General features: G+C 42.5%; 1 protein-coding gene across 1 annotated transcript; it reads right to left on the bottom strand.

Annotated features, from left to right (window-relative positions):
- Positions 1-4,400: 4,400 nt before the first annotated feature.
- Positions 4,401-10,889, bottom strand: slc16a9b (solute carrier family 16 member 9b). The gene is made up of 6 exons (XM_012839229.3): positions 10,113-10,889; positions 9,214-9,478; positions 8,109-8,252; positions 7,637-7,732; positions 6,118-6,975; positions 4,401-5,905 (listed from the first exon to the last, which is right to left on the bottom strand). Exons 2-6 carry the CDS (start codon positions 9,416-9,418, stop codon positions 5,727-5,729), a joined length of 1,482 nt encoding a protein of 493 aa, XP_012694683.1. The 5' UTR covers positions 9,419-9,478; positions 10,113-10,889; the 3' UTR covers positions 4,401-5,726.
- Positions 10,890-14,767: the final 3,878 nt, after the last annotated feature.

Here is a 14,767-nt window from a genome sequence, read left to right as displayed (position 1 = left end):
ACTGTCTTTTACTATTCACTCCTAATTTGACCCACTGGAAATGCCTCATCATTTTATTCAGACCACTCCAAATGCTAGTTTCTTAGATCTATATCTATATCTATATCGATATCGATATCTATCTATCTATCTATCTATCTATCTATCTATCTATCTATCCATATATATATATACTGGGCTGTATATACAGTATATACTCTAAATATTGTATAGATAATATACAGGCCACCACTGTACTGTAAGTCTTGTGTAGACAGATAGATTGATGGATAGATAGGGTGTGATAGGGTTAACATGAGCGTGCGGAGCTGGGTATGACTCGAGGGCACGTGAAGCTGATAAATCACATGACCAGTTTAAGTGGGAAAGTCACGTCCTCTGGGTGGACGGTGTTTCAACAGGTCTGCTCAGGTCATTCTCAGGTCTCCGTGTTTGCTTTGGTGGCACAACAGACTATGAACAGCATGTGTTCCCAGGAGCAATGAGACTATGAGACAAATGTGCATTATACGAACTCTGCAACACCTCCCCCAGACACATTTCATTTGCCAGAGGCTCCTTTGGGGGATTTAAAGTATTTGTTTAAAGAATTTAAAATCTCCATTGCAGTCCCATGACTTAACAAGCGGAAGGGAGTTGAATGTCTTGATGCATGTCTTGGCCATCGGCTCATGTTTTCTTCGCATCATAACATCCAGATTTTTAAATCCCCATCCGCATGACATCTGTCACAAATAAATCAGAATCAGAATCAGAATCAGAATTCTTTTTAATGGCCAAGTATATTTACACATACAGGAAATTAACTTGGTGTGGAATGGATTTCATACCAAAATACCTCTTCTCCCACCCAGTTTTGCAAGTTATTTATTTATGGGCTGTGATGCGTATCCACATGTACCTTTGGGTAATATGCGTTTCTACTATATTTATTCCAAGGTCTGTTTTTGTCATGAGAACTGACCGAATCACCTTTAATATACTAAATATACGTCCGGAAAACAGTGAGAATATGTGGTTTAAAACTTCCAGGTCAAGTTTGCTCTGACTGCTATGATCCAATCACCTTCTATATCATTTTGATCAGTGCTCAGGGCTCAACACTAATCCAAAACTCTGATGGAATATTTCCAGACCACAATGAGAATGTGTGGTTCGGCTGCGCCAGGCCAGAGTTCCAGGACAAGGTCACTAAGACGCATCACAGCAACCCGTACACAGAGGAGCTGTTTCTGCCAGTTATGAGGTGGCATCGGTAGATCTATTTAAAAGCTTAAAAAACAGGAAGTGCAGAGTCAGAGAGGTGTGTTTGAAATAGAGCATATTTGCCACACGCATGTTGTATGCTTGACAACTCCCAGCTGTTCTTTGGTGTATTAGACTGCTTGTCCGCTTTGGGAGTATGTCCAAGTCAACACCACACACACACACACACACACACACACACAGACACACAGACACACAGACACACAGACACACACACACTCCCACACACACACACACACACACACACACACACACACACACACACACACACACACACACACACACACACACAGACACAGACACACACAATCCTCAGAGGTTCTGGGTATGTGTGTGTGTGTGTGTGTGTGTGTGTGTGTGTGTGTGTGTGTGTGTGTGTGTGTGTGTGTGGTGAGGCAAGAGTGGTGTAAATGTAACTAACAAACTGGAAGAGAGGGGGGGGTGTTTGTCATTGAACACAAGTGTCATGACTGCGTGTGGCAAATATGCTCTATTTCAAACATCTATTTCCCCCTCTCTTCCAGTTTGTTAGTTACATTTACACCACTCTTGCCTCACCACACACACACACACACACACACACACACACACACACACACACATATGTGTATGTGTGTGTGTGTGTGTGTGTGTGTGTGTGTGTGTGTGTGTGTGTGTGTGTGTGTGTGTGTGTGTGTGTGTGTGTGTGTGTGTGTGTGTGGGAGTGTGTGTGTGTCTGTGTGTCTGTGTGTCTGTGTGTCTGTGTGTGTGTGTGTGTGTGTGTGTGTGTGGTGTTGACTTGGACATACTCCCAAAGCGGACAAGCAGTCTAATACACCAAAGAACAGCTGGGAGTTGTCAAGCATACAACATGCGTGTGGCAAATATGCTCTATTTCAAACATCTATTTCCCCCTCTCTTCCAGTTTGTTAGTTACATTTACACCACTCTTGCCTCACCACACACACACACACACACACACACACACACACACACACACACACACACACACACACACAGACACAGACACACACAATCCTCAGAGGTTCTTGCATCATCCTGTATGAAGGGGGTGGGTATGTGTGTGTGGGTATGTGTGTGTGTGTGTGTGTGTGTGTGTGTGTGTGTGTGTGTGTGTGTGTGTGTGTGTGTGTGTGTGTGTGTGTGTGGTGAGGCAAGAGTGGTGTAAATGTAACTAACAAACTGGAAGAGAGGGGGGGGGTGTTTGTCATTGAACACAAGTGTCATGACCGTCCCTCCAGGCGTTCCCCTGCCAAGCATTACTCAGCTCTTAACCCACCCAAAATCCCTCTCCTCTCCAGTCCCTCTGAATCACTTCTTTTTTCCAAAGCTTGTCCCTAGACCACCCCAGAACACAAACTGTTTTTGTTAGGCCACTAATATGTTTGTATATATGTATGTGTGTGTGTGTGTGTGTGTGTGTGTGTGTGTGTGTGTATGTATGTGTGTATGTGTGTATGTGTGTGTGTGTGTGTGTGTGTGTGTGTGTGTGTGTGTGTGTGTGTGTGTGTGTGTGTGTGTGTGTGTGTGTATGTGTACCACAATCAGGCGAGCGACAGACAAGGAGAGGAATAATAATGAGAAGAATATGTTTAGAAAAGGTTCCTTCAGCTTCAAACCCACAAACACAATATGCAAGTCAGATGTCAGATAAGAGCACAATATCTCATTCTCCACCAAAGTTACATTGGGCCTGTGAAGTGGGATCACAGACACACACCACACACACACACACACACACACACACACACACACACACACACCACACACCACACACACACACACACACACACAGACACAAACGTTCACACACACACACACACACACACACACACACACACACACACACAGGGAAATTATGTGAGGGGCGCTTGGGTTTCAGACCAACTTCTGTCTTTGTTTCTCAACCAGACCATCCGCGAACCAGCTAAAACCAGCCCAGGCTCTCCGTGATGCCTTTGAGTCATTCTGATGGGGCGGATTTACCGGAATACGGGACCCAAACAAAGGGACTGGGTCGCAGGGTGCGTAATGGGATACGATGGGGAATCATGGAGCTCTGGAACAGGAAATTACTGGTGTGTTTTGGAGCCGGAATTGGGGACTGACTGTCTACAGGAAAGGGGTCAACGAGGATGTCATGGATGTGTTTTCATGTTTTCTCACCTCAGTGATGGTGTTTACGGAGGACTTGTTTTAAAAGTGTTCTTTGTACGTACTTCAAAAAGAGAGAGCAAAACAAAACAATGTCTTCTCTGAAAAATGTTGTTACCATAACAGTGATTGTCAAACCGCTATATATGAGGTTTCTTCAATGGATTGAAGATTTCTAAAGTTTAAAGGATTCTGTGGTTGTATTCTGGAAGTCTATCTATTGATAATTCTACCAATCTCTTGTCTATGCAGTTTTCCAAGGCAGCCTATATATGAGCCTTTAAAACAGCCACCACTGTTCAAATAAGTAAACATTTAAGAACAGGTCCCATAAATTCCTTGAAAGACCTAGAGGGTCACTCCAGAAAGTGGAATGCAAGGTTTTGAAATAAAAAATTCAGATGCTTATTTTCCTACACATTTATCCAGTGGTCAGCTAGAGCGTGTTATTACTGTCATAATACCAGGGTCCAACAGAGAAACTCACAGCTCAAAGTTTTCTTCTTTTTTTTCTTCTTTTCAAGAGTGGAACTAGGTGAAGTCATGAAAGGGGCATTTGTCAGAGCGCACTTCCCTCCTCCATATATTTGCTGTGTTGAGTGTTTCATTACTGTATGTGAGGGAGCTTGTGTGTGAGAGAGAGAGAGAGAGAGAGAGAGAGAGAGAGAGAGAGAGAAGGAAGGAGTGAGGGAATAAGGAGTGGTCCCTTACTGTTCACCTACATACGTACACTCATGATGTTGAGGCAAACAGCAGAATCATGCAGCTCAGGTAAACAAACATGTCATGTGACCCTTGGGCTGCCTCCGCAGTTGACACCAACCACACAGGTACTGTGTCCATGGTGACCCTCTAGGTTTGTTTACAATCTTAAGCAGTCTTCAACTCCCCTGCCAGTTTAACAGAATGCATAATTTCTACTTAGTAGTTATACATACACACACACAAATTGTAGGCTTACAGACGACAAAAGTCAGTGAGATGTTTTTGTTTTTTTATTACAAAAATGTATTGACATTTTATAAAAAAAATAAGGCGAATGAATCATTGTAGGAAACATAAATACATAAATAACAAAAACAGCATGACTTAGATCAGACTGGTAGTTTTTTGGGATATCAAAGGGTTGTGTGGCTTTATGTTAAAAATATTCCAAAGACATTTTTTTTTTCAAGTAACAACAATGTTTTCCGGTCCACGTTGGGAGAAGGAACTTACAAAACACGGGTATCAATACTCACAAACCCATCAGTGCATGTATTGCAAATGGCGACTACAAAGGCTAGTGTGAATTACAGCATACCATGTAATCAAAATGAACTGTGGCTACAATTTTACAATAAGCACATACTGTATATTCAGGTCACCTTAAGGTATGTGCATCATACATATTGCTTCATACATATCGTTTGTCAAAAACAAAACAAAACAAAACAAAACAAAAACAAAAACCGAACAACCCAGTGTGGTGACTGGAGGACACTGACAAAACTAACAGGGCACAATGTGCTTTGTTTAGACAAAGCAGATGGGCGCCTATTAACCCTACTGTATCTATAAGTCACAGTAAGGTTTTCTCAGTCAATCAATCAATCAATCAATCAATCAAACCAAACCACTTAATCTTGAAAATAAACTTTGGTTACATACACACAAAGACAACAGAAAATGTAATAATAATAACAATAATTATTAAAAAACAACAACTGACAAGTACATCAACACTCCCTGTACTACTCATTCACGCACACTGTTTTCTGTTAATGTTTTTGCATTTGTAAGTGTCAGAAAAAAAAAACATAATTATTTCAATTTTTTTTTCATTATCTCTACAGCTTTTCAATACAGCATGGCTTCCTTGCTAGGGTATCTGCAACCGTTGCTGCATTTGAGATTAAAAAGGAAATCATCCATTTCTTTTTGGTAGCTTAAGTGCAGTATCTGTAATTGTAAACTTAAACCGTCACTTAGCTGTGTGTTCTATGTGTGAGAATTTGCTCAGGGCCTCTTAAAACAAGGCCATAACAACATAACCCTGCAGAACCGTCATATTCTTAAAGTCCCATGGTCAGATCAAATCAAATAACCCAACATAACCCTAATGTTTTAACACTACAGTTATGGTCAAGCTAGAACACCTTGTTTACGTTGCAGTTTAAATGCATTTTAAGGAATACATCAATTACACTCCCTTTCCCCTTGCTTCAAAATAAACATATTTTTTTCCAGAGGCAGGTTATCGCTATGTAGACTTGTTTGGATATCCTGGAGCAGACCAGCGCGACCCAGAGGAGCAACGTTGTTGCTTAGGCGACGGCTGCCACCAGGTCGTTAGTGTATTCTTCGTCAGAGGCGCGGGTGTCTCCCTTGGGCCTGGGCCAGCAGGGAAGGGAGGAGACGACGAGGAGGAAGCCCCCCAGCAACACACACACACCACTGAAGTAGAAGGCCAGGTCGTAGGACTGCATAAAGTCGAAGAACCAGCCTGCCAGAAAGAAGAGGAAGAATGAGATCAGTGTTAAGAGCGACCAGTTGCTACTGACCAGTGTCCAGTATGTTTTCAACTCACATGTGAAATAAAATGTACACTTTTCAGATGCCTTTCTCAAAAGCCACACTACCCTTGCAGGGCTGAGCAGTGTGTGTAGAGGGATTCAGAGTCACTAAAGTTTGAGCCAAAATGGCTTCTGTCCTTACCTACAACTGGAGGTCCCAGCATGATCCCGAAACCACCGAAGAACATGAGGATCCCGTGCGCCTCAGTGAGCCGCTCAATGCCCACCACCTTGGTGGTGACGTACGGCGTGATGGACCAGTTCCCCGACATGAACCCGATCACCGCGGAGATGACCTGCAGCCCCACGTAGTTCTTGGTGAAGGGGATGGCGAGCAGAGCCATGCCGGAGCCCAGAGCAGTGAAGGCGTAGAGGTAGACGCTGTTCATCCAGCGGATGTCCGTCATCATGCCCAGGCCCAGCTTGCCCAGCACGCCGGCCACCTGAACGATGGACACCAGCGGGAAGAGACTCACGCCTTCGATGAGGCCCTCGCTCTGCGCCACATCCTCCATGAAGAGCAGCGGCGGGAAGGCGCCCAGGCTGAAGAGGAAGATGCTGACGCAGAGCGAGCCGAAGACGCGGTCCTGGAACAGGTCGGCTGTCGAGCGCGCGTAGGAGGAGTACGTCTTCTGCTTCTTCTTGATGACCTCCACCAGCACCGCGCAGATGGAGAAGCTACGCTTGAACACCACCGGCTCCGTAGGCTCCTTGGTCTCCGTGGCGATCAGTGGGTTGTCTGCGGTTTTGTCGCAAGGTGGCTTGATAGGGTCGAGGTCGGAGGTCACAACCTTCTCCAAGAGTTGGCCCTCGACCTTCTCAAAGGCGGCGGCTTTCTGTTTGAGGTAGTAGGCGGGTAATTGCAGTGGCCTCATGAGACCTGCGCAGGCGATGACGTTGAGGGCCAGGGAACCGATGATCAGCAGGCAGCCGTCCAGGCCGAAGAGCTCAACCAGCTCGTTCTGACCAGTGGCGTAGATGAAACCTCCAAAACTAGTACCTGAAGAGAGGCAGAACCGGTGAGTATAATGTGCTCGTTGACTGGAAACATTGCAGAAATTCTAAAATTCAACAAATAATGTCCAATCGCAAAGGAATTTCAAAACAGACCACGGACTGTGGGTGGCTCCTAGCATTCCATACTAGTGAGAGATTGTTTATTCTGTCATTTGTAGTGTTCCGTTCTGGGAGAGTGTGGATCGTGCCTCCCTTTTGTGTCTAGTGTTAGTGTGTGTGACTTGTTTCGTCTGTATAAGTTAATTGCGTTAGTGTAGCGTTAGCTTTCACCGTCAATGTCTTTGTCAGTGTAAAGTAAGACTTGCCTTCCGTTTCTCCCATTCTAAGTCAATGTGTATGTGGTTAACCGATGCAAATACATGGCATCAAAGGACTGTGCAGTAACCGTTTGAGGAGACTGTCAGATATTCGATATATCAAAACTGGGTTATATGCACAGTCCTACAACAATGCAGATGTTATTAAATGAGAATAAATAAAATGTAATAAATACAATAAATAAATAAAATGTTTGTATTGTTAGTGTAGCTACAGGTTTGGTGTCTGTACAATTCAAACGATGAAAATCCAATGTATACAGTTCTACTTTTAGAATTGAATGTTAAATGACAGAGACAGTGAAAAGTAGGAAACTGGCATCATACCTGTGGAGACAATCCCAAGAGCGAGGCCACGTCTCTTGTCAAAATACTGACAGGTGATCGTCATGGTAGCAGCATAGACCAACCCGCAGCCTAGTCCTGGAAAACAACAGAATAAAGCACCTCAATACAGCACCCGGACAGGAAGCACCTCAAAACAGCACCCGAACAGGACTGGCAATGGGGATTCTTCTCTTGGCTGCTGTCTTTTGACTCATAACACACGTGCACTGAAACAGCAACAGAAGACCCACTAATGTTTTTCCCAGTGACATTCAAAACACGGAAGGTGTTCAAAATGATTTCCTGGTGAACATAACACAAGTGCTGCAGACATGTATACCTTCAGTGCACTCTCGCTTTAGATATAAGCATCTATATGACTTTCTAAACTGTACTATTTCCTCGATAAAACATGCAATGACAATATATCTATCTTCTTCAAAAGGAGGGTATGAGGGTAGGTCAGGCTTACCGACGACTACACCGTAGGAGAAGATGAGGAAGGAGACGTTGGGTGCAAAGGCGCTCAGCATGAGACCCCCTGACACCATGACCCCGCTGAAGATGGTCACCGGCCTGGCTCCAAAGTTCACCACACATGCACTGCATATGGGACCTATCGGGAGAGGGAGAGAGAGAGAGAGAGAGAGAGAGAGAGAGAGAGAGAGAGAGAGAGAGAGAGAGAGAGAGAGAGAGAAACACACAGTGAAAGAGATTCAGTTAGTCAACAGCAATCAGCAAAATCTGATAAACAGATGGCTTACCAATAGGCATCCATTCATGTATGACATAGGTGATAGCTATTCTGGGATGATGGGACACTCCAGAAGCACTATGCTAACATAAGTAAACAAAGCCTTGCCTTGGGGCTTTTCCCATGCTTTCCAAACCCTCTGGAGGCTAACTGTGTTACTGCAGCACAGCGGGATGCTCTATAGTCTGTCTCTATCTAGAGATTCTGTTAGGACCACAAGGCAAGTGCATCTGCTGACAGCATCAATGACCCAGTGGTACAATACATACACCATCATTAGCCATCAGCTGTTCCAGAGCTGGGAGCGATACTGACAAAGCAGCTTTCTGGTCAATGATTGGAATGCAACTGACAGATCTGTTTCATAACTGACCCCATAAAGATGGTCGATAAAGATGAAAGTGAGAAGGTTATCAATTCACTACTGCTGGAGGGATATTACAGTGCAGTATCCAGGGTGATTACTGCGACTAGTCCACTGTGTCATGGCATTTCAGGCAAAAAGGGTAAAATATTACTTTCATAACATCCTGGACAATGCAGAGCTTTCATACTAAAAAGCAGCATCTATTTGGTTTGTTTTAACCAGAGCTTTTTTCAATAAGAAGCTTTTGCTCAGCTTTCGGGGGACACTGATGGACTCACATTTGGGTAGAGTTATCACGGATGAGTGTCACATGAGTGTTCAATTCCCTCTTAGTAGTGTATATAATATAATCATTGTGTGCAGAGAAGTAGCCATGTTTATTTTTCTTCAAACGGGGGGATTAAAGCGTCTCAGGCAGGATCAAAAGAACCACACACACACACACTTTGAACTTACTTGCAATCAAGCCAATGCCAGACACCAGGGAGCCCACCCAGGCTGTCATGCCTTTGCCCTCCTGATACGTGCTCAACCACTCTGGATAGAGCACTCCCACCGACTGGGGGGACCCATAGGCCAGGAAGAGAGCCAGGAAAGATGCCACCACCACGGCCCATCCCCAGCCACCGTCCGGGGCTTTTTTAGTGCTCGGAAGTGTCATTTTGTGTTGTTGTTGTTTTTTTTGTGCTTTAAGGAGCTGAGGTTCTGTGGCCGAGTTTTCCTAGAGGGAGACAAAGATGATGTGAGCAAGTGTGTTAATGGACATAGAATGATGCAAGGTATAGGTTAACAAAAAAGAAAGAAAGAAAGGAAACGGTCCTTTAAATAACTAACCTGTGATACATTTAAGAAAAAAAATGTTTTTGAAAATGCTGGTTCCTTACTAGGAAACCGCGCCCTAAACTGAGAAGAGTTTTCTTCATGGTCCGCTATGAGCGCTCTTGGCGTTACGTTTGAATGAGCGAAGGCGCATTCCATTCGATCGCCCTTGTGTTCCAAGATATCAGTTGAGCGCACTGATAGTTAGCGCGCACTGATGGTGCGCAAAATCAAAAGTTTGCGGTCGTTCTTTGTTTGGGGACTATTTATTGAAAGACAACGCAAAAAGTTCACCAAAATATCAAAAGCAACCAAAACAGATTCGACATTAAATGAGAGATTTTTCATCATTATAACAATAACAATAACAATTTCTCAAAAATGTCTGTCCACAACTGCTAAAACATTTGTAAATAACATTCAGTAATAGCATATTTATACTTGACATTGGACCAATCAGAGTAAATTAAATCGCAAGTCTAGCATACTAAATTTTAATAATAATAATAAAAATGATAGAACAAAATCAATCTTACCTCCGATGTCCAGCCACCTGCAGACAGACTAATGTTTATATTCGTCAGCTTTGAAGTAGCTCGTTGGATACGGCTAGCTGGCCCCTGGACCTTCGACAAATACTTTAGATATCATTTTTGCAAGACTTTGCTAAAGGACTAATGCAGAAACAGCATCTTCTGAATGGTAACATCATATTCTCGTTCACTCTTCAGTCTTCAGTAGCAGGCTGAGGCAACTGAGGGGGAAGGCTGCAGTAGCAGCTTTTGTTGCCGGGTGTTGAAACCGGTTTGAAGCTGTTCTCGCTGGTCTGCCTATTCCGATATCTAACTTCCTCCTCTTTTACAGTGATTATAAGCACAGCTGTTCTGAACATCAAACGACTCATAGTCGAGTCGAGAGCTGAGAAAGACGTTGTTTTGTCTGTGTATGTAAAAATTGAAATTGTCCGTCAGTTTCTTTCCTCTCCATTAAAATACTGACAGATGCAACGGACCCCTTCCCATAGGCTGTGAGCAATAATGTTAGGCTATATTTCTCAGCAAAGGTTCCCAAATGTAATATATCTTAACCAAATGTAATATTCTAACCTTTTAGAATGTTTTGTCACCTCGTGGCTATACCCTCAAACGTCAAAAAGAATGAATCTTGTATAACTCCTCAGAGAACTATAAACAAATCATATCAGCCAATCTGATAAGGCAGAATTTTCCCAACAAGAATATGTTTAAGGACCAGTCCTCAATGGTTTTGGTCGACGTGTTTCATAATGTTACATTTTCATTTCTAACACATCTTGCCTATGTTGTTGTACATAAACATATGCCACGTGCACGATTTCAACCGCAGAGGCGCTGTGCCACATTTGACACCGCCGCTGTTCCAGTCCAAACCGGTTGTCTGATGACAATACACGTGCACACATAGGGTTGAGTTGGGGGAAGGATACAAAAAGACGAAAGCATACCCTCAGGACGTCGGTTCAGAAATCTGTATTAAGAATACTGTGTTTATTGACTTTTCAATCCATGTGTATAACTGTTTCAAGCTACCATGACGTCACTGTGTTTACAGTCTACCTCAGTTGTTCTGTGCACACAAATAGAAAAGCAATCGACCTTGACAATTAACTATACAGGGTTGAATCAACACACAGCGACGGTATATGTTCACACTTATCAAATACGAGTAAAAGAAAAAAAACAAAATTACTCCTTGTGTGCGCACGCTCGCACCCGCACCGCTCAAAGTTAGGCTCGCCTCGCGTCTCCTCTCGTCTCGTGTCTCACTGCCCTTGCTGGAAGGGGAAACTCAGGCAGCAGTTCTTTTGTCTTATTTGACGGACAGGGCAGATGACAGGATGGCGTGGGAATACAGTGAAGGGTTACCGCATTTAACCCATATTTAGGCTACTGATTAGCCACTCAAAATTGGACTTTAAGACATTCGGATTAATAAGGACATACAAACTTGCTGGAAAAAGAGCCAACAATAGCCTACACCAGTCTCCTAAATCATATCCCCGATTCCCTTGATAACATAACATGAACACCCCTAGACACGTTGGGGTCTGTGAATACTTCCATCAGAAAGTAGAGATTTGTATATTGTTACTCATTTCTTGGTCCCAGATTGGAAAAGTTTGAGCTTACTGATTACCATTCATCGGCACTAATCAAAAATAGAAAATATGAGGGGAAAGGCTGTATTGTTCTTGCTTCCAAGTAGCTAGCACTATTTAAGGGTTTCAACACACTAGGGTGACCAGATACAAACAGACCAAATGTGGGATGAGACGTAGTTTGACAATGTCTGTCTAACTCTAGGAATTTCTATTCTGCCATTACATCTATACTTTGTCCTCTAGTCGATGCAACAGCACACCAATTAGGCCATACAAGATACAGCTTTTGAAAAGATATGATGAAAGATATGAGCACAGGGCTGTGTTGCCATCCCAAAGGCACACTAATGTCACATTGATATTGATAGACATCCAAAATAAACATTCCTTAAAGGCACAATCCAAAGAACCAGGCATCATGCAGCGTATTTAAAAGGCAGTGCGCACAATGGATCCAACTGAAGTCCTTTACAAACGCAAGATAAGGAAGGTCTGGAAATAAATAAATAAACACGCTGCCATAGTTGCAACGCTTAAGTAACACAACCGTGTGTTCAACGCACCACCTTTTCCGTTTAAATAACTGGGCTGGATGTGCCTCTGGTTGCTGCTTTTGACGTCACCTAGTGCTATTAAAGAGAGCAGAAACTATGCCGCAACGGCAGCGCCTCATGTGCCGGGCGGGGAAAAGAACGCATCAATGTGTTCTTATTTTTGACAATTAAATGAAAATGCTGGTCATTATCTCAATATGCAGGACCTGCTCACCTGGTCACCCTAACACACACAGACCCTCAGCCAGAATCAGTCCCTCCGTTGAATGCGATCGGTGATTTCAACGCATCCGCATTTTTCTATTTTATAGGCTAGTTTGTTTATTTACTCCATTAATTGCGAATTGTCAAACCAATTATGTAGGCCTATGGCATGTTACAATTGTCATCAGTCGACCTCTCCTGATATTTGATAAGATAAATAAAATACAACACTGTATGAGCTAATAATTATAGTAGCATCTATATCGGAAAACAATGATCAGAACAACCTGTTGTGTCAAAACGCATCAGCGTCAATATCTTGCGCAAGGTTACAGGTTCGCTAATTGACAATACAATGCATGACACAGATGGAGATAAAACAGTTATCTCATTGAAAATCGCATTGTTATTCTGCCCTATATTCACTTGGTGAAATTGTAAATAGTGCTCGAACATAACGTAAAACTTCAGGCATCTTGGCGTGTTCAACTGCTTATTCCGCCGTTCGTGTTGCACTGAGATGACATATTTCCAAAATAAAAGTCCCTACATAAATTCGTGCATGTTTAAGGGATTTTTGTGTGGGTAGAATATCGGTAAAGTAAGTCTAGGAATTGTCAAACAATTTTAAATAACAATACTTCTTTATCAATATAGTGCAGGATTAATGTTCAAAAGTTACTGTTAAAGTTCAAATGCTGGGCCATTATATTTTTCTAGATTTCATTAACATTTTAGTATAGGTGAAATGACCCTCAGATGAAATCACATAACCTATCTAAAATGAGTGCTTGAGATGAAGACAAAAGAACACATGCACACACACAAAAATAATAGGTAACCTAATCTGTTTTATGTGATTTAGATCTCTGATATATCTCTGACACACATAAAGCGCCTAGATCTCAATTTAGCATTTTTGTTCAGAGAACATATTCATCTTCCACAACAGGCAACTTGCCACACACCCTTTTTAAATTACCATGCATCAGAACCAGCCTACAAACGGCAGCATTGTTTCCAGTGAAGCAAAGACTTAGCATCCATTTTCAAAACAAATATTCCAACATTTCGTGGACAGACTAAATGTGTTGATAAAATGGAAAATTCTTGAGGTGTGATAATGCCCTTGTGCCAACACTAAGATGAAGGCAGGTCTAAGGTGAACATGGCCCCTTACTGTTCTCAATTCAAATCACACAATTGGAAACTCACTATGATAGAGGGCTCCCTGTTTCACCTCTAAATGTGGAAAAAGAACAGACCTGCACTAAGAGGAAGTCTGAGTAAATGTAGACACGCTTTTCAAACAGCCTCATACACACATCTCTTGATTAATCATCACCCAAACCTGCCTTAAGAGGTGCAGATGGTCTTGCCTGTGAGGCAGGGGAGGATCAACGATCAGCAAATACAGCCTTTCAAGATGGAGGACACAGTTGATGGTCAGCACATGAAGATCTTGAAACGCGCCACCGTTTGACAAACTAAAAGCTAACAAAGCAACGGGACAAGGACACAGGACACAAAGTGGAACACATGTTAAGGCTTTTAATTGTTTTGATGTGGGGATAAGCTAGATTATGCTTACATTTTCCGCAATACCACAGTGAGTTAAGGCTCAAAGGTGTTCCATCCACTAATGAGAGCTATACAGGAGCGAAACTTTACATTCATTTGTCAACAGTCTTGAACTTAAAATAATTTACCAGAAAGAAAGAAAGAAAAAAAAAAGAAAGAAAGAAAGAAAGAAAAGAAAAGAAAAAGAAAGACAGAGAGAAACCTGATGGTAAATTCTGGTAAAATGACGAAATGTGTAGATGAAATACTTCCTTGTAAAACATATTTTAAACATTCAAAAAAGCATATTTACAAGACAAACGTATAAAATAAGGTTTACAATATATCATTTGAAAATAGCAACCCTCACCCCACAAAGAAAACCTAAATGATACTAAACCAACACAAATCTGGTTCCAGAGTGTCCTCGTGCCGTTTGAATAAAAAAGGAGAAAAAACAAAAGACAAATAAACAAAAACAAAAAACACAACACACACACACACCATATCCAAAAGACTCAAACCTATTCTAACAATCACCGGGCGCTCACTCTTACACAGTGATGGAGGTGTGAGCTGCTTTGATGCCACAAGTGTGTGTTTGTGTGTATGTGTGTGAGCAGGCCACAGTGTTGCCATGAGCATGAAGGAAAACAAAGAAAGATGGACAGACAAAGAAAACAAACGAGTAGAAAGAAAATTTGCAGAATGTTCAAAACATCTTTCTTTCAAG

Source organism: Clupea harengus, chromosome 23 (genome assembly GCF_900700415.2).
Source record: "Clupea harengus chromosome 23, Ch_v2.0.2, whole genome shotgun sequence".
Classification (NCBI taxonomy): domain Eukaryota; kingdom Metazoa; phylum Chordata; class Actinopteri; order Clupeiformes; family Clupeidae; genus Clupea; species Clupea harengus.
The sequence above is the reverse complement of the archived record's forward strand: the minus strand, read 5'-3'. Positions and strand labels throughout refer to the sequence as shown.